At 41.2% G+C, this 21,599-nt stretch overlaps 1 protein-coding gene across 3 annotated transcripts in view; it reads right to left on the bottom strand.

Annotated features, from left to right (window-relative positions):
• homer2 (homer scaffold protein 2) overlaps nucleotides 1-21,599 on the bottom strand; it is a 39,889-nt gene that overhangs the window by 8,807 nt on the left and 9,483 nt on the right. For all 3 annotated transcript variants that reach the window (XM_085273265.1, XM_085273259.1, XM_085273273.1), the window contains exons 2-4: nucleotides 16,761-16,917; nucleotides 1,364-1,495; nucleotides 691-783 (exon numbers count right to left, since the gene is read on the bottom strand). In XM_085273265.1, coding sequence (XP_085129391.1) covers nucleotides 691-783; nucleotides 1,364-1,495; nucleotides 16,761-16,917 — 382 coding nt within the window. The remainder of the gene's footprint in view (nucleotides 1-690; nucleotides 784-1,363; nucleotides 1,496-16,760; nucleotides 16,918-21,599) is intronic.

The raw sequence follows: 21,599 nt of genomic DNA, 5'->3' as shown, positions 1-21,599 counted from the left end.
CAAAGCAGGTTTTAAGGAGGCCTGTGGTTAACATGCAGCCACCTAAAAGGGTCTCATGGGTTAAAAGACAGAACTCTATCTCAGAAATCCTGCTCTCTGAAAAAGGGCCCTAGGCTTCTTTTGGCAAAACACCCTGAAGACGTCAGCTATGACAGCCAAGGGTTGAGGGTAAATGCTTGCCAGTATCTATCATGTCATATGGGCCAGAAGCTTTGTGTGCTTCAGGGCTGATCCTTAGCACCTGGAGCCAGAGCGAGTAGAAAGCAGGCATGTTAGTTGTGGGTGACTGTGGCATGAACCACTAACTATCATTATCATTTATGTAGATCTGAGCAAATTTACTGTCACTGTTTATAGCTTCCTTATCCTCTAAGTTACTATTGTGCCTGCAAGGTAGTAAGGACGATCTTTGACCTCTTATTCATGACGGCTCACACTACTCCACGATTCCGTTGTAATATTTAAACACGAGATCCATTAATATTTGAACATATTTACATACATAATTATGCCAGAAGCCATTTCTAAACACAGAAAGTGTATCATTTGGTGTTTGTGAAATCATTTCTCATTTTCTCTGTGGCCCTGTAAGCTTTCTGGAAGCCAACACACTGACTGTAGATGAAACGGGTGGAAAGCCAAGGAGATGAAATGAATCAGACTTTCATACGGCACAGAGATATTATTTACCTGGGAGTGATTACTCAATGTCTCCACCTTCTCTTGAGATTTGTCCCTTGCTAGCTTAGCCTGTTCTTTTACCTCCTGGAACTTCTCAGCAAACTGAAAGTACAAGAAGATATGTCAGGAAGCTGTGGTTATTAGTGGCAAGGCGAGGTTCATTTTTAAACATTATCTAAGGATGGTGAGGATCCGCGATACCCTTAAATATATATCTGATCGTTCCAGTTCTCTACCAATTTTAACTGATAACAAAGCTGCACTTTTCCACACTTTGATTTTACCACAGATTCTACTACTATTACTACTACTATTAATAATAATAGTAATAATAATAATAATAATAATAATAATAATGATAATAATACATCAACAACTACAATAACATTAATAATAAAGAAAAGCTAACCATTTAAAAAAAAACAAAAAAAAACAAAACACAGATTCAGTTTAAGCCCTTCAACCTCCAAAGCATGATCCCCTCTTGAAAACAGTTAAGAGCCCCTGATCATAATGTCAGAGAGGCTGACCGTTAGAATAAGGGCTCAGCAGGTTAACTATACAACATTTTAAATTGATTCTGTGATTCTGGATTTTACTTTGAACCAGCAAAGAGAATCAACGAAAGGGGAAATGAGCCATCCATCAGCTTTATGAAGGATCTGCTACAAAAACCTCTCACCTTTGTGAGCTGCTGCTCTGAAGCGAAGCCCAATCCAAACACTGTGTTGGCCCTGCTGTCGGCCCACTGGCCAAACTTCTGTGATGTCTTGGTGAACGTCATGTTGGGTGTGATTGTGCTGTTGATGATGACCTGTTGGGAAATAACACATAGATTTTCTAAGCCTATAAGAGACCATACTGTTATCAATACAGAGTACAGTTAGAGTCATGTGTAATCCTCCCAGCATAGTTCTCAGGTCTTTCTGACACTCCTCATAAAAATAACTGATGTTGGATTTCAGCAGTACAGAGGTTGGAAAATTATGCGTCTCATTCAGCCAAGACATATTACAGAAGCTGTTCCAGCAGCTGCATTCACATAATAAATAGGCCCACCAATTTAATAAAGGACAATCCTCTATTGTAGCTCCATTCACACCAGACTACACCTGTAATATGCTGATGGCTGTATGCCAGTGCCCACACACGGCATATTGGATCATTTTAAAAGAAATAATAAATCATATAAAAAGCAGATTTATAAGCATGTCTCTGAAATATATAGCAGTTATGTGTTCACAGCTTAAAGAGTACTAATCTTTGATTATTGTTAAACCAGAGGGCATACAAGGTTTCCACATTTATAATTTAGGATGCTGAATAGCAAACACTTTGTCAACCCAGAGTTTTAAAGTTTCGACATTGTCGCGTGAATCAAACGTACCATTTTTAATACACTCCAATAACCTGTGTGGGACATTCATGTGTTCCCTTAATGTTTAAAGGGTCACAACAGAAGATGGATTTGCACCTTTGATTCGGCAAAGATTTCACACAGGATGACCTTCCTGATGCAACACTACCATTTATCCAGGATTAATTATCCTAAAGCTTATTAACATCAGGTTTGGTTAAGGATTTATCATACACCAGCAATCAGGTTGAGCTATTTGCAAAAGTCTTTATTGCATATTCAGCTCCACGCAAAAGACCTCCACTACTTTGTGATACTAAAATAGTTGCAGACCGCTGCCTCTCTCAACTCACTCGTTTCATTCCCCAGTTACAAATAAAGTTTTGTTCACTAAATAATTTACATGCAAATGTAAAAAGCACACACAAATGGAAAAACACTGACTGCTGACCCGCTAACCTCTAAGCAGTTGAAGTACAGTCTCTATATTTGCCATGGTATCTGTAGCACTCTCGTGTGATGCGACGAGCTAATAATCACTCTCGATGTTAGTCCGCTGTAAAACTTTTAATCCGTACTCCAGCACATGACAAAACACACAGACCGCCCCGGAAGAACAAAACTCCCCCCACCATACTATTCCGGTTGGACTAGTCCCCCACAGTTATGGCAGGTCCGCACAAACAAATATTGCTTGGTGATCATTTAACCAATGATCTACATCCTCCCCATTTAGCTGGTAGCACCTAACAAAACTAATTCACTCACAAGTCTCTAAACAGTGCTTCTTAACACAACTTTAACTTACCGGTAACAATGTTTTTTGCTCGGAGTAACCCCACACCTTAACATAACAGCAATTATGAAAAATGCAAATAGCAAGCATCATATTTCAACATACTGACAACAAACTGATTACACCTAAGGCATCCTAGTGTTTTCCATTTACGTGTATCTTGGGTTGGGTCTGCAGATGCGACCTGCACGTGTAGTGTATGGTGTCTGGTTCACAATGTTCTGGCCGGGCACCTGCACAGCAGGTTGGGGCTGAGGAGAGGATGTGTTTTGTGAATCTTCGTTTGAGCGTGTGTGTGATTGCGGTGTGAGTGTGGAACTGTCCATTGTAGAATGGTTAGTGTCCTGGCACTCAGGGTCATAGTCATGGAGTGGTGGCGGAGGCGGTTCTGCCACTGGGAGGATGTGGCGGCGATTCCTCCTGTAGGTTCTTCCACCGACCTGAATGATGTATAATCGTGGCTCCTTGCTCTTCCTTTCCACAATTCCCAGCTTGTCGTAGCCTTTCTCTGTCTGCACGCGGACCACTTGTCCTTCTTGCAACGGCTGTAGCGTGCGACTGGACTTATCATAGTGACGCTTCAGTCCGAGTCTTTTGTCGCGAAGTCGGTCACGGATCTGTCCTGTGTCTTTTGCAATGGGTGCCAACAGCTTGCTGCACACAGGAATGCCCGCGCGTGTCTGACGAGACATGAGGCGTTCAGCAGGGGAGCCTAGTTGTGTGTCACGGGGAATGTTTCTAAGGTTTAGGAGGTCAAGAAACACATCGGTTCCATCTCGGTGAGATTTTTCCATGAGCTGTTTTGCACTGCGCACCGCTCTCTCAGCAAGACCGTTTGACTGTGGAAACTCTGGGCTGCTGGTTGAATGGGTGAAGTCCCACTGTTTTGCGAAATCAACAAACTGTTGACTAGTGTATTGTCTGCCATTGTCAGTGAGGAGCGTGTGCGGTGTGCCATGAACTGAAAAGTGTCTCTTTAGCTTGGAAATGACCGCTGCTGTGGTCAAGTCACGGAGAAGGTCAATCTCAATCCATCCTGAATAGGAATCTACAAGGACCTGGTATTGTTTTCCATGCCAGGTAAAAATGTCAGCAGCCACCGTTGACCATGGGAGGTCTGGAACAGGGTGCAGTTGTAGCGGTTCTCTCTGCTGATGTGTCTTAGTGCTGTTACACACAGTGCAAGAGAGCAGCTCTTCTGCGATGTCTTTTGACATTGCTGGCCAAAAAATTACACTCCTAGCTCTGCGCTTGGTTGCTTCGGTACCTGGATGGCCTTTGTGTATGATGTTGATGTACTCTTTGTGCAGGGACTGGGGAATGACAGTTTTGTGGCTTTTCATGATGATCCCATCCTCCATGCTGAGCTCATCTCTATATGGAAAAAACGGAGCCAGTGCGGGCTGGACTTGGCTCTCTCTGCTGGGCCACCCTCGCTGAATGACTGTGCTGAGCGCTTGTAGCACATCATCTTGTGCTGTGTGCTGTCTTAGCTCCTCCAGGCGAGCAGTGGAGATGTAGCTCACTGTCATCACTTCATAATCAGTGTGTTCGACCGGGCAGCGTGATAGCGGGGCAAGCGGGGCTCTTGAAAGTGTGTCGGCTAGATACATGTATTTCCCCTTTTTGTAGACCAGACTGATGTCGTAACTCTGTAGTCGCAGTAACATCCTCTGGAGCCGGGCAGGGGCGGCATGGATTGGCTTTTTCATTATGGTCACCAGCGGCTGGTGGTCGGTTTCAATGATTGTTGCTTTGCCATAGACATAATCTTTGAACTTCGTGCAGGCAAACACCACGGCGAGGAGCTCCTTCTCTATTTGAGCATATCGCGTCTCTGTGTCAGTGAGAGCACGCGAGGCGAAGGCCACTGGTCTGCCATTTTGCAAACACGCGGCACCCAGCCCATAGCATGATGCATCACATGTCAGTGTGACTGGCTCCTTGACGTTGTAATACGCCAATACTGGCGGGCTGGAGAGGCATGATTTGAGGTGGTCGAAAGCCTCTTGGTGCTGTGGGAACCAGCACCACGCAGTCTCTTTGTGGGTTAGTTTCCTTAGGGGTGCGGCAATCTCACTAAGGTTCGGTATGTATTTCCCAAGGTAATTAACCATACCGAGGAAGCGCTGTAGCGACATGACATCCGTGGGCACTGGCATTGCTCCTACTGCTGTGGTTTTGGAGGGGTCTGCTTTTAGACCGTCCCTTGTGAAGATGTGGCCCACATATGACACTTGATCTAGGCGAAATTTGCACTTGTCAGGGTTTAGCCTGAGTTTGATCTCTCGAGCACGTGTCAGCACTTTTTTTAGGTTGGCATCATGTTCGGCCACTCCGTGTCCTCCGATGATGATGCCATCCACGATGACAGAGCACGGGTAACCGGTAAACAGCTGTTCCATGGAGCGCTGGAACACCTCACTGGCTGAGTTGATACCAAAGGGCATCCGCAGAAACCTGTATCGCCCAAATGGGGTGCTGAATGTGGTCAGCATTGAGGATTTCTCGTCGAGCTTTATTTGCCAGAAGGAGTTTTTTGCATCTAGCACTGAGAACACTGTTGCTCCTGACATCTGTGCTGCCACTTCCTCAACGCTACGCATTGGGTGATGGGGTCTTTTCAGTGCTGTGTTGAGGTCTTTTGGATTTATGCACAGTCTGATCTCATGCTTGTCTTTCTTGTGTGCTGCCACCATTGAGGACACCCAGTCAGTAGGCTCGGTGACTGGTGTTACAACGCCGATGCGTTGCATGCGTTCAAGTTCAGCTTTGACTCTTTCCTGCATCGCGATGGGGATGCGGTGGGCTGGACGGACCACAGGCTGCACATCAGGGTCTAGTATCATTGAGTATGTGACTGGAAGTTCCCCCAGTTCATCTCTGAACAGGTCATGGTATTGTGTGAATATGTGGGAGCTGAAATCTGTGCTGCTTTCTGTGCTGATCTGGTGGACCTCAGGGCTCATTTTCACAATGCCCATTTCCATGCATGCTCGAAATCCTAGCAGCGGTTGCACTTCTCTATCCACCAAAAAGAAAGGCAACGTGTGACACTGCTTCTTTAAGCAACAAGGGAGTGTAACAGTTCCAGTGGTCTGAATTCTCGTGCCTCCATAGGCAACAAGGCTCACAGGATTCTCTTGTTTAACAGTCTGTCTTCCGCCATTCACTGTTTCGAAAGTCTTGAGTGACATGACGTTGCATTTCGCTCCCGTATCTACTTTCATCTCTGTGGGCACGCCATTTATGTGTATTGTGACAAATCCCTCATCTTTTTTATTAGCTTTAGCGTGGATGCAGTCAATCTGTCTGTCAAGCTCTACACCATCCACATAAAACGTTTCATCTTGAAGTGGTGGCTCACTCACTGTTAATTCGTTCACAAGCCGCCTTGCAGTCTGTCTGTTAGGGGCTCTGTGATGGCTGCGTGGTTTAGACTTGCAGCAACTTTTGTAGTGATTCAGTTTTTTACAGTTGTGACACTGTTGTCCAAATGCTGGACACTTGTCTCGCTTGGCCGCGTGGCTGCCTCCACAATTGGAGCAATTGGTGACAGTCTGTGGGAATGAAAGGGGCTTCGGCTTGTGCTTGCTGTTCAGAATGGGCTTTACTGCGTCGACACTGGTAGCTTGTGTTGCTAGTGTCTTGCTGTTTTTTTCAGTCATTTCGTGTATTCGACACACCGAGATAGCTTTAGCAAGTGTTAGCTCGCTGTCTCTTAGCAGAGCCTTTCTCAACGTGTCGCTAATGACACCACAGACGATACGATCACTGAGCATCTCGTCAGTGAGGTCCCCAAAGTGACAACATTTAGCCTTGATCTTTAAATCACTGATGAATGATTCAAGTGTCTCACCTGGCTTCTGATTTCTGGTGTGGAATCTATATCTTTCCATCGTCCTGTTGTGTTGAGGATTGCAGATTTCTCGAAATTTTGCCTTCAAACACTCTGGATCCTCTCTGGACTCAGCAGCAATGAGTATCTCTCCATCTGCACCAGCTGCGCGAACGGCAGGAGCATAAACGAACGAGCGTTCTCGTTCAATGGCGTCTGGTCCAGCAATATTCAGGAGAATGTAAGCCCTTGTCTTCGCCAGCTTGTCAGAGTGAGCAGCGGCGATGAAAATATCATAGGGATATAAACATACGCGCTGGCGTGACGTCCGTACCGTCTTCTGACACCATGTAGCACTCTCGTGTGATGCGACGAGCTAATAATCACTCTCGATGTTAGTCCGCTGTAAAACTTTTAATGCGTACTCCAGCACATGACAAAACACACAGACCGCCCCGGAAGAACAAAACTCCCCCCACCATACTATTCCGGTTGGACTAGTCCCCCACAGTTATGGCAGGTCCGCACAAACAAATATTGCTTGGTGATCATTTAACCAATGATCTACAGTATCCATTCACCTGTTGTAGCCATGCCGCAACTCCGATGCCAGAAAACATCTGCTGCAGTCTAAAATTGTAACGAGTGCATGTGTCAGTGAAGAAAGCAACACGTATCTAAACACCATGTCAGCCTGACTTCACCGATTTGTATATCGCATCACAGTTCATATTAGGGCTGGGCCATATTATACCGTTCACGGTAATACCGGTATAATGTTAGGCAACGATAGGAAAATGAAATATCGCGATAGAATGGGAGTAAAACGCGCATGCGCAGTGCCTTTGTTTTCATACGCACATGGCCGATTGTTGAGTGAAACAGATGAACCAGAATTGGTTTGTAAAAATGGTGCAACTTCAGTGATGTGGAACTGGTTTGGTGTTTGTCCGTCAGATACACGACAAAGCACATTTTTTTGCAGAACATGCAAGCGGCCGTTGTTATTGTCATATTTGTCGGACTAAGATGCTCTTAAATCTGGGAGTAATCTGGGTCCTAAACTCCGTATGTTTCAGGTCAAACAACACTGCAGCATCACTTAGAGTTAAAAACTGTCTAAATTCTTTCATCTTTAATAAAACGATCAGCATTGCTGCTTTACCAGGTGTAACTATAAAGTTTAACTTCCAGGCATCCATGAAAACAAAAGTTATTACATTTAACGGAGTTAGAAGTTAGCAGGAAGCTAGCGGAAGTTAGCTCGCTAGTTTCGCTAGTTACCTAAGCATGATATAGCATGTTCTGACAGAGAGATTTCTGAAAAAAATCAAACGTGCAGCTCTGCTATCACTTCCAACATAAATGAAGACAGGAAACTAAACAGCATTGACGTTTGTAGGGTTACTGAAGTTGGGCTAGCTGGTATATAATGATGTGCTACGTGATCGCTAGCGACACAGCTATGTTAGCATAACATAAACAGTGAAGCTGGAGGACGAACACTAACACTTTTCCACTTATAAAAGTTAACGTGAAGGTTCTTCATGGTTAGAGACAAATGCAATTGCATGGCAGGATGCTGTAAACGGACCAAACTTCAGTCAGGAGAACAACTGAGATAATCCATCCACAATACGAGGTTAGTCATTAATATACTGCAACAACATGGGAATAGAGCAGCTGCCAGAGAATTCAACATTAATGAATCAATGGTACAGAAGTGGAGGAAGCAAGAAGAATAAGTTTAATAAAGTTTGATTCATCTGACTGCTTTGTTTCGCTTAATGTGCCTTATAATCCCGTGCACCTTATGGTCCGAAAAATGCGTACCGCACACTGCAGTTTAATGTTGCAAAGCACCTCTTTTTAACTTCAGTGGATATTATACATGGTTATGCTCAGGATATGTCAGCCCATTTCTACTGGAAGTGCCTTTTGGTTAAACTTTCAGCAAGGAATTTGCATTTGCACTGTTACATTTTTATAAAGCTTTAATGTACATAAAAACCAGCTTCTTGTTTAAGTGAAAATAAATGGAAGGTTGTCTTTTTGCGCTAGTAATGTTGTGGAGTTGTATTTTGTCTCGCATCAATTATATCGTCGGTTATATCGTTATCGCAAATTTTCAAATATATATCGTGATAAATATTTTTGGCCATATCGCCCTGCTCTAGTTCATATAGACCACTCTTATCCTCTGTGATGCTAGATGTGCATGTAAACACAAGCAGCTTTGATTTATTGCTGCATGCACACAAACCCAGTCTCACTACAGAGATATAACAGAACTTAAAACCAGCACACGCAAATTATCCCAACGATTAAGAAACAATAGAAGACAGTCTAATGGCAGAGCAGCCCTTGTTTCATAGCAACATGGCTCTGAATACAGGATCTGAGGATTTAAACTGCTGACAGACTCGTGTCCCATTCTACGCCCCCACTGTCTCCCTCTCCATCTTTTTAGTGGCTGAGGTGTTAAAACTCTTTATACCACATCATTACTGGACACAGCGAGCCAAAAAGCAGAGGAGCCTGAGCGAGCGGAATAAGGATCATTAGTACGCAATTAATGTTTGTCCTCTATTTAGATCAATGCTAATGGCGCCTAGGGAGAAAGATCACAACAGGTGAACAAAAAAAAAGAAAAAAGAAAAAAAGACGACCATCAGGCAACACAGCTAAAGATTACAACTGCAATCTTTGATGCAGGCATCATTCCCACATCAAGGGTTTATAAGGAGACTGGCAATTTACCAAGGCACTGCTAATCTGATCTTAAAAATCATCACTCTTTCAGAGGCTTCTTCAAAACAAAGGTGACCCAATTTCCCCTGAAGTGGAACCTGGGTAAAGCCTGAACAACACTCCTACGTCTCATCTCTAGCAGTGAAGTGAATATTTAACAGGGCTCATAACTCTGGCTCAAAGAGAAGTGTTAAGATAAGATGAAACTTTAATGATCATTGTGGAAAAAGTGGAGTGCTGCTGCGGAATAAAGCGAAAAAAGGAAGGAGTTAGGTAAACACGCAGTAAATGTCTGCAACCAGCGGCGTATAAAATGTGAATTTCCTTTGGAATAATAATCCTCTCTTTTTTATCTCGTGTGTGATGAATGCTTTCAGATAATTCTCAAAATAATTAGGAGAAATTCTGTTTGTTTTGTTTTTTTTAAGAGGTAGAAAATTTTTTTTCACTAAATTTAATTTTATTAAACAAAAACATAATGCAAGATAACTCTTGCTATAAGATTTGAAACACAGCATGATGACGTTTATACCACTGAAGCTACACACTACAGGTACAAAGACCTGAACGCAGTCAGTGCTTCTCAAACATTTTACTCCCCGCTAAGTTTTCTTAAAAAATTCATTACCATAAAATTATTTCATAATTAAACGTACAATCGGCATGTGGACTCTTAAATTGCGAGTAATCGGCAGTTCTCTGGGTGAAAATGTAGACTGCTTTGAGGTGAAGACAATATCAATAACCACTTGTTCTAATCAAGGTAAGCAAAAAAACATCTGTGAAAGTACAACAAATCGACCCTTGAAGCAGATGGGCTACAGACTACACCGGATACCACTACTGTCAGCCAAGAACAGGAAACTGAGGCTATAATTTGCTTGGCCTCAGCAAAGTTGGACAATAGATCGATAAATGTCACCTAACCTGATGAGTCTTGACTTCCGCTTCAACGTTCAGATGGTAGGGTGAGAATTTGGTGTAAACATGAAAGCCATCCAGCCTTGGTTCAGGTTGCTGGTGGTTGTGTAATTGTGTGGTGACATATCAACAGATCTTAAACCCACAGAACTTTTGGGATGTCCTGGAACAGGAGATTATCATCACCTGCAGCCTAGGAATCTGCAGCAATTGCATGATGAGGCATTTCTGAAGGCAAGAGGGATTTATTTCTCCCCGTTTTTTTTTTTGTTGTTTTTTTTTTTTTGTTAAACCAAAACAACAGAGCAATGTCAAACTATTCCATTATTTTCTGCCATCTTGAATACATCTCATTGCTGTTTTATACTATATATTAATAAAGAAAAACACTGAGACTAATTAAACTACATACCTGTAACTTTATACCTACTGAACTAAAAGTATCTGCAGAGAAAGGCTCAGACATTGCATTTACAGTATCATCTGTAATGTAACATGGGATACAAAGTTACCCCCACGAGACCTGTGACTGTATGTTTGGCACGCATATGTAAACGACCCAGTGAGCAAGCCAATGAGAGAGTGGGAGGGTGTGACGGAGGAAAGGGAGGGGGTGCAGAGTGACGCTGGCAGCTGTGTGGATGGTGAGCCGGGCTGTGGATCAAGTGGCACAGGAGGCACAGAGTGAAGCTCGGCAAGCTAATGGCCTGAGGGTCAGCTGGAAACTCAGAGACAGCCAGGAGGTTATAAGGGAAAGCTTCCTCGGCCGATTAGGTGTCTGCAGAGTGCACAGAATCTGCAGAGTCAGTGATTAGGAAAGGAGATGTAGAACATGAGAGATCAGTTATCAAGCACCAAATACCAGATGACTTTTTCATGGTTGGAAAGGAAAAAAAAAAAAAAAAAAAAAAAAAAAAAAAAAAAAAAAAACACCAGCTGAAGTTATCTACTGATAATTAGGACGAACAGGAAGGAATCTTTTTTTCTTAAAAGGACATACAAAAAAATAAAAATCTGAATTATGGTGACAAATGCGCAGTGAGGATAGTCATTATGATGCTGTGGTATATCTGAAACACAGCCAATGATAGGTGAGACAAAGTCTGCCATGTCCTGTCATTAAACCAGAAAGCAAAGTGGAAAAATTGCGATTGCTCATCAGGTAGAGGTGTGATGCAGATGAAAAAATGTTCAGTATTTCTGTATGTCTGCCAACTGCTTTAATGTCCTGATGCATTTCATCTCACCATATATTAAGAACTGCAAAAAAACAAAACACTGTTCCTCGGTGGTGATGACGCAAGTTTGGTTACCTAACACCACTTTTAACTCAACTTAGCAGAATGTATTTTTTTTTTACAGTTTTTGTGTGAATTATATTTGTTTTGTACATCTGCTGATGTTTATGACGCAGAAAGTTGAATTAATAAGTCTGCTAGTTCAACATCCCGAATGTAGCTTTTGATCTCTGAGAAAGCCAAGACCTTCACAAGGTCTTTGCAGACCTATAAATCCAGGTGTTGCCTGAATAGAGGGTGTATTTGTACCTTGAGTCACAATAAATACAACACTTCTGTGTATTTATGCTTCAAGTCTTGACAGTTGTCTGATGAAGTGCAGCTTTTTAACTGGCAAAAGTTCAAATGCGTGCTTTTAGATTTATTTATTTTTTTATGTTTCCTGTCCTCGTTTGTTTCCCCTGTTGAAAGAGTCACTGATCTGCAGCTTTGTTTACAATACAGAATTTGCTGATGCTGGGACTTCACACTATAAAAGGTTGGTGCAACTGTGTCATAATCCTTATGGATAATTGTGCTGGGACTGATAACAGCCCAGTGCATTCTCTCTGATGACAGCTGGGCATACAGCACAATATCCAATCGACTAGCTTGACGTACCAGACACTGAAAGGTGGAGTGTGCATATCCCCTAGATCCCCAGGTTTATCGGGGAGGGTGTTAGTTTTTTGTTTTCTTGTTCTTGGATGGAAACAAACATTTATGGCTCACAACTTCAAAAAAAAGGAAAATTAGAAAAAAAAAAAAAAAAAACTTAGTGTACTCTTTATGAGCAGATTGATGATAACAGGAAAACTTGACTTTTTGATAGTTTGATACAAACTATGCTGTTTAGGCAAGACCAAAACAACTTTAAAAAGAATGAATAAACCTGATCATCTTGTTTATGTTCCAGCACAATTAACCCTTATTTTTCCACTTTCACAAACAACATGTCACTGGTAGCACTGTAGAATACTTAGCACTTAATAAAATAATTATTTCAGAACCTTCAGGTTTTGGAAATTTTTTTACTCCTTTCTTCCTTGGTATGGGCAAAGCAGCTGAATGCCAACATTTCCCAGCACATTAATGAGCTCTGGCTAGGTAGCAGAATATATATTTGTTTGACAGTTTTGTATTTAACAGTCAAAAGTGACGATTGACAGGAACAGCGAAGAGAAAGGAGGGTATGCCATGCAATGAAGATTGCCCTGGCTTAACAGACATTGTAATAAGCAGACAAAGTGAATGAATACAATGAAATTACTAAATTACACAAGCATTTGATGAATAAAAAGCTCATTTGAATTCTTATTACTGGCGGAGACATGTCTTTTAGCCTACAAGCCAAACTCATAAGCTCATGAGCTTTAACGTTAGTGCTAGAAACTGGCTGTGCCAAAAAAAAAAAAGAAAAAAAAAAAAGAAGAAGATACTTAATGAAGTGTCAGAAAGATAAATCTAAAAAGAACTGAGTGTTTTAGGCATTACCTCACAAAGTTATCATACTGGGAATTATTTATAAAGTACAGCTAGATGTGTCCTCACTGTGTTGTCACAGCACTTGGTACATCGTTGCATGAGAAGCACGATGCAGGCTGAGCGACAGTCAAAAGTGCTGATGCGCTCCTCTACTTGCCATATCATCATCAGCCAGTTGCCCAGACATCATAGGTGGATGAATACAAGCTGATGGTCTGTCATAGTTAGTGCGTGCAACAGCACAGAATTCTTCTAGACAGACCTGTCTCCCTTGTAGCAACTGTGCAAACTAGAAACTATATTTAACATCTATTTGACATGACTCAACGTTTCTTCGCTTTTGGTTACTTTGCTCATATCGACATCACTTTGACTCACTTAAATTAAATGGATAGGAGGATAAAATTAAAATCAGCAGGAGTCTGCTCCTTTTAAATTGCGATAACATTTGAGAAATTCCTTTTCCCTGTACCTCGCGTACAGCGGTTCCCTGCAGAGATTTTATGACACATAATGTTCTGTTAAGGTTACAGAGGAGGGAGGAGGAGGAGGACAACAACAAAGATGACAGGAGAGGGAGAGAAGAGAGAGAGCACTCATGGCCTTGAGGAAATAGAGGACAAAATATTGATGCTTTTAGACATGAATAAATAATAGTCCCATTATCTTTCTCACAAATAAAACAGACATGAAGTAGTAGATATAGTTTATCTTTAGTAATCTATTGTCAGCTGTTGTCATCCCTGCAGATCCATAAGTGCTGGCTGATGACATAACACATTAAAGTCTTGCCTCTGTAGCTGTAGGAAGAAAGCTTTCAATGCTTTGAAGCTAGCAGAGCTTGACTCAACAATGCTTTGCTGGAGAAGAGAACCGATGCTTCTTTTACTTAAAATTGTGCTGTGAGGCTTAAACTGCCCAGAAAAGTGAGTTACAATTCTAAGAATGAACACAAGCTCTTTACAGTAGAGCCAGATGGTCAAAAACATACAAAAAGAAAAAACAAAAACAACAAAAAAACATGCTTTGCACTAAGAAGACAGCAGGACATGCTTGCTGTGCAAAAAACTCAACACCGATATGCTGACTTCCTGTGAGAAAGCCACTCATCGCCTGCTGATAATCTTAACTCCTCAATCCTTTCACCGAAGCAGAGAATTGAAACTATCAACCAATCCAAACATCTGTCAACACACCCACCCTAAAGTGGCTCTGCAGGTAAACTATTTGATTTAAGACTCTGAAATGTGGTTGCCTAACAGTGTCAACAGAGGAATATCGCTGTCCTGAGGCTCCTCTAGCTTTCTACACAGACAGAAAACTGATCGCCATGGAAACGCATAATGTACTTTTTCAGCAAGCAGAGGAAGACTGTGTGAATATGGGATGTAGACAAATTCAAGTGGTGTCCATCATCACTTGTATTATTTAATCTTAGCACTATGCTCACAACTACAAAAAAAAAAAAATCACTATAACACAAGCAAAAGTTGACACTTTCCCCCTGCAGTGTGGCCAGTCTTTAAAAACTCTACCACCCTCAGAGTATGACGACTGTTGGCTTTTTGTTGATGACATGAAATTACAGATAATTGAGTTTAATTGTGACTCCACAGGTCGGCAGCTCTTTGATACTCTTGTTAATCTATTAGAGGGGAAGATTGCTAATATTTCAACTTACATGGCAGTTATTCAAGTTAATGTTATGATTAACATATTTGTTTTGCAAAGCTCCATGTCTGGAAACAGTTTAACTAGGCAGAAGATCCTAGGTAAGCACAGAAATCATCAATGTGTGTCCCATATTCATATTTTTATGTGCTGTGTGTGCTTTTAAATACATTAAATCCATGGAAACAGCTGGCAAATAAAAATGCAGAGCTCACACTTTTTTTTCCTCCCTTAATTGGACAGTCAACACGAACATTTTTATTTTATGAACTGTAACACTGCATTAATTTTAAAAAATATTTTATTAGATGTATGTTTATACAGTTAATGGAAAGTACAACTGTTCAATGGGCAATTCTGAATTTTAAGGTCTCCAATTAACATTGCTATAACAAGTATACACAGTTTAAACTGTAGCAGTACCAAATGCAGCGACAGTATAGAAAGTCTGTTTCAATGTAGTCTATTTATTACATTTAAACTACAGCCAACCTTTACATGACCTCATTTCCACAGGCTCAAAAGTAATTGGACAAACTAAAATAACTTTGAAAAGTCTTTAACATGGTGATGAAAATCCTTTGCAGTCAATGATTACCTGAAGTCTAGAACCCATGCTCGTCACCACATGCTGTGTATGCGCTCTGCCAGGTCTCGACTCTCACTTGTTTGTGGGTGTCTCTGCCTTCAGTTTTGTCTTCAGTAACTCCAAAGTGTGCTCTGATGGTCTGAGATCAGGTGACCAACGTGCACATTGAAAAATATCAAATTTCTTTCCCTTGAGAAACTCTTGGGTTGCTTTCACTGTATGCTTTGGGCCATTATCCTTGTGTACTGTGAAGCACCGTGGGATCAGTTTTGATCTGAGCAGAGAGTACAGCCATGTACACTACAGAGTTCATCCTGCTACTTCTATCAGCAGTCAGATAATTACTAAATACTGCTGAACCAGTTCCACTGGCAGCCATACATGCCCATACTATAACAGTGTGTTTGACAGAATAAGTGTTGTGCGTCAGATCATGTTTCTCTCCTTACCTCATAGATTTCCCTTCCTATCATTCGGGTACGGGTTAAACGCGTCTTCATCTGTCTAAAGATTTTTATTTCAGAATTACGCCAACACGTTTGGAGATCTTCCAGCGAGGTCTAATCTGGTTTCTTTCAGTTGCATCAACAACTCTCACATAGACAGTTCCAGTGAACTGAATGCAAGTTCAATACTTGAATCAACTCCAGAATGCTTAATTTGTCATGGAATAAATGGTGAACAAGCCTGACAAGACATGAAACAACTTGTCAGTCAACTGTTACTTTTGAAACTCTGAAAATGGGGGACTGTGCATAAAATGACTAATTACTGAACAGCTAATGCAATGGTTTTGTCAAACCCCTTTTTTAAGCTAAAAGTCTGTACTTCAATCACATCTTGATCATTTGATCATTAAAATCCACCGTGGTGATGCACAGAGACAAACCTAGAAAAACTGTGTCACTGTCTGACACTTATGGACCTAACTGCAGGTGTCAGCCAGTCCGGTTAGACAGTTATTTCAGCTTAGCACTACATGAGTAGACTAAACTTTGACGCTTTCCCCATAAAGATGAAGTTTGACCTCAAGCCTCCTGTTACTAGGGCTGCTCCCAGTAAGTAGGCTTTCAAGGTGTAAAGAGTTAATCATACAACAATTCTAACTGCTAAATATTGTGACCTCAAATAGAGCTGATGTCATCTTTTTCTTTGTCATTGTGCAATAAATTTAATATCAAATTATTCAGACAAACGCAGAGGAGTTGCAGGAAACCTTAAACATTGCCATGTTGGACTAACGCTAATCAGTGAGAGCAGCAAATGCAATACTGACATGCTGGGCAGCACCTTTTGTTCAATACTATTAAGTGTTTCTCTCGTTCCATGTCTCCCGAGGGCAGTTATTGATATTGATATTGTTACACAAAGATACAGAATATGCACACACATACCTTGGTTCCATCGACACTGATAATGCGGTAGCTGTTACGCGTGCTGTCATAAAAATAGGAGACAGTGACAGCCTGCTTGCTGGCAGGAACCCAGTTCTTCTTGGTAGTTGGGTCGATTTGGAAGACATGGGCCCTGGTGGTGTAGATCGGCTGCTCCCTGAAGAGCAGAAGACAGAGCAGAGGGACGATATTAGAGGGCGATTGAGATAAGACACAACATGGAACTACAGCTCAAGATAACATCCACTGATAAACGAGCCAAATCTCTCTCACACACAACACACACAAACAGAGCTATAGGGTGAATAAAAGCTTTATCACATAAAGTCTGCAGAGACCGTGTGCTTTGTGTTCAGAAATGCAGAGTCCTGAGAGTCTTAGTGTGGACAGGCAGGTGATAATGTAACACAAACCCTTAATTCTCATGGCAACCCAAAGCCATTAGCACATTAACACCCCCCTTCCCTCTCATAGGTGTCAGTAACACACTAGATGTTTGGACTGTGCACTTTTATGTGTTTAGAGAAAGATTTTTCTAGTGCACCACAGTCAGATAATTGACTTTTCTCACACCAGCTTCCTACTACTGGATGCAATGTTAATCTAACCAAGTGATCACATTGTCAAAACAGTTTTTACACTAAACATGCACAGTGCTAATGGCAACATGTCACTCTGATAATGCACATAATGCTTGCCCATTTTCTTAGTATGTTATTATCATGTCACATTTGCAATTACCCACATCCAAAAGCAGTTTTTGTTTTGTTGAACAGTTTATATATTGCACAGCACAAGGCACTGAATTAAACATCAGTTGGATTAATTCCTAATTATGATTTTGCATACATTTGCCATCATCATGAGTCATCTTTTATAATCAAAGAAAACTGCTTTGTATTACTTCGCTTAGCTTGAATGGTAGCACGTTATCCATAAAACACCGATATTAAACCTGTAAACTAATGGGGATTCTTAGGATTTATCGGCAAACGACTGTACTGGGAAACATCGGTAAAATGGATTCCACTCATTACGGGAATTATAAGTAGATAAAAGCTCTGCTGAGCCCGTCTCTGACTCATTTCAGTGTCCACTTTTAGAAAGTATTCACAAGCTGATTCAAGTTAAGCTTTTGTCCAGCCCAGTTTTACTGCCACGTCTCTGTCATTATACTCAAGCAGTTCTCTCTCCATTTTTAATCTCTTACAGCCTCATTATAGTTTAATCATTTTTAAGTGAAAAGGTGAAACCACACTCGACTTAAAAAAAAATAAAATAATAAAATGTATAAAACCCAAGTCAGCAATAAATGTGATGGAGAAAAGTTCAAAATCATGTCATCTATCCGTGGGAGTGAAGTAATCTGCCTCTCAGCCATGAGCTGCACACCGCCCTTGTGATTCAGAAGAGCATCAGCATGAGGAGCAGGATCAAGGCGGCTGTTAAACTTGAATGACCGCAGACTAAATACAAATGCTCCTCCTCTCAATGACATCCACAGACACACCTTTATGATTCCGATGACAGTCCTGCTGTTACCTGGAAACATAGCCTGACTCAGTAAGACAAGAAGTGGATTTTCAGCTTTCACAGCTTTTAACAGAGGAGAAAAAGAAGAGAAAAAAACCCTAACCTTTTGCAAATAATTTGAACCCCACGCTGAAATAAAAACAGTACAAAGAAAACACATGAAATAAAACCAAAATTGATGGCCTGTATTTGTATAGCGCTTTACTTAGTCCCTAAGGACCCCAAAGCGCTTTACACTACATTCAGTCATTCACCCATTCACACACTGGTGATGGCAAGCTACATTGTAGCCACAGTTACCCTGGGGCGCGCTGACAGAGGCGAGGCTACCGGACACTGGCGCCACCGGGCCCTCTGACCACCACCAGTAGGCAACGGGTGAAGTGTCTTGCCCAAGGACACAAGGGCCGAGACTGTCCGAGCCGGGGCTCGAACCGGCAACCTTCCGATTACAAGACGAACTGCCAACTCTTGAGCCAGAAACTGTCATTTAAATGTTCATCTATTACTTAATATTTTGGTGTAGTATGAATGACCCAGAGGTTTTTAAATCAGTACGGTAAGATGTAAAAATGTAAAAACTTTAAAACTAGTTAAAAGTCCAAAATGTATGCCCCTTTTCACATTTTCCAAAGTCTTTGGCGGGCCAATTCTGGGCCCCAGACCGTATGTTTGACACTCCCCGATTTAAAGAATGCAGACACTGAGTGATCTTCAGGTGACACTGTATTAAAATAGACATGACTCTGTAAATCAATTAAATTTCAAGCCATTGTGATCGCTGGGTTCAGTAAAAAGAACACATCGGTATCTACTACACTATTACACAGTTTCAAAGCTTGTGGTTAAAAATAAATAAATATTAAAAAAAAAAAAAAAAAAAAAAAACTCCATTTGAAAGCAGACCATCCATTTTTAGTGTTTCAAGGCAACTATGCAGAAACCTAAGACTGAAAGAGCACTGCCGCTAGAAGCAAAAAAGTAATAAAAAACAGTCTGCCTTCTCTTTAATGATAGTGCTTTAAAAGGGACTGGACTCAGGAGGGTTAAAATTTCCACTGGAGGTTCTCATTTCAAAAGGCGAGTGCAGGTGGTTGAAATACTCCTCTATAACGTTCCAAGAGTGAGGAATAATTAAGTGGAGTGGCTGAGATGAGAGGGATCATAGGACACCTCAAGAACTTAATAATGGATACAAGCTGAAGAATGTGGGGAGACAGATTCAAAGTACTTGTTGGAAATCAAAATGTGAATTAAAAAATACTTTCAGAGACAAAATATAGATTAGAAAGATGCCACTGCTTGGTACAAATAACTTGACTGTTGTCAATGCTTTGTTATTCTGATTGCAGTATATTTTAGTAGCTTGTTCTGAGCACATACTGATCATTTTGTTATACTTTCTTTAATTCCAAGGGCCCTCCAACCACCTCCAACTGGCACCAAAAGTGCTTCTGTCCCACAAGGCACAGTCAAATGCATTGTGAAAACTGTGCCTTCACAGAGGAGTGAAATGCAATGAACCGTGCAAACATGCATAACACACTCATGAACAATCCTTCCTCAAAGGCATCCAAAACATTGCAAATGGTTATAGAAACAGAAAGTGACATAAGTAATTGTGTCAAGAAGGGGGATAAAGCCTCTGGGGAAAAAATAAAAACAAATCTACAGCTGATCATCAGTTGTATGAAATGGGTGTTCTTGTGACTGTCGCTTTAGGAAAATAAAGAAAATGTTGGATTGCAGCCCCCCCTCAGTGCTGACATCGGGGAGTAAGTGGGCTTTCACATGCTGTTCAGCCATCTGAAGAGCACTTCAGTGGAAGCATATTGATGCCTTGAGTAGTGAGCTACAGTACAAGCACAGCACAGTGCAGTTCGTTCCCACGTTCCTGGAAAACAGGGAGAACAAAATGTTTGCTGGTATTACATGTATTTTGCTGCGGTCCATAGTGTGTCGGACCCACACATTTACACAAGCCCATACTGTAGATTCTAGTCTTTTGTTTTGGATTTCACCTTCAATTCTCCATCTAAAGCTAAGACCTGGCTAAAATGCACTAAACGCTGAACTCTAATCAGAATCAGAATCAGAATACTTTATTGATCCCTGGGGGAAATTATTTTTTGTTGCAGTGCTCCATTTTAAACCAACATTAAGACAAGACAGACAATACGCTAACTAAGAATAGTACAATATATACATATATATACATACATACATACATACATACATAAGTCACTTATAAATAAATAGTTGGAAAAGAAACATGTGTAGTTGTAGCAGCAAACAGTGTGTAATGACTGCAACGATAGTAAAACAGCCCTTTTGAGTCAGAAATTTGGATGCTGTGATGTATGAACAGCCCTCAAGGATGATCTGTATGTTACGCCATATCTTAAGCCAACATCAAACTCCAGGGCAGAAAAATTAAGTTGTCATTTCCTCAAATGGGCACTTCAGGATATCTCTAAAAGCCACTCCACCCCCACAGAATCCCAGGTTAAAATACTCAACTTTACAGCCGAAACGTGTCTCTTCAGGCTGTCTGTTTTTCTGTCTCTATAGTAAATCCACCTGTTTGTGACCACTGCACAGAGTGAATTTATTTTTAAAAACACATCAGTTTAAATTGTGTTGAGGCTTCGTGGGACTGGCAGCATTGAGTCACATGCGGATTTCTCTTAATCAGTGTCAGGTAGTAAAAGACAAAAAGGAGTCAGCTGTTAGTTTTTCTGGTTAGTAGATTTAATATAGTGTTTTTGCTAGCTTAAATTAGCATCTCCTCTTAATATCAAAATGAGTAGAGTTGAATCCCGATAACTAGTCTAGCTAGCCAGCACAAGCTTTAGCTCACCCAAACACAGTCATGGCCAGTTTGAAGAAAAATGATCAAAATACCACCATTTCCATCTTATAAGCATCTATGAGAGTCATTCTGTCCTCTGATAATTAGTGATGATTTAATGATAATTTTATTCTCTGTAAAATCCCAAATGTGCTTCTAAAACATTGTTTACATATCACTTATCTGCCTCCACAAAATCTTATCACTTGGACTTGGACTTTTATGGCACTTTTCTACTCTGAGCACTCAAAGCACTTTTTATTACAAGCTGTATTCACCCAATCACACATTCATTCAAACAAGACTAGACTTTGTCTAGCATTCACAATCTTATGGACGCATCGGGGAAAACTTAAATTCAATATCTTGCCCAAACCAAACTGGAGCAGTTGGGATTGAACCACCACAGCAACAGAACCACACAATTTTTTCTACTGCATTATATTTTCTTTGTT

The sequence above is a fragment of the Mchenga conophoros genome, linkage group LG1 (genome assembly GCF_057382185.1).
Source record: "Mchenga conophoros isolate Kocher_MC1m ecotype Shallow Benthic linkage group LG1, M_conophoros_male_GT1.1, whole genome shotgun sequence".
NCBI lineage: Eukaryota > Metazoa > Chordata > Actinopteri > Cichliformes > Cichlidae > Mchenga > Mchenga conophoros.
This window is presented reverse-complemented; position numbering and strand designations above follow the sequence as displayed.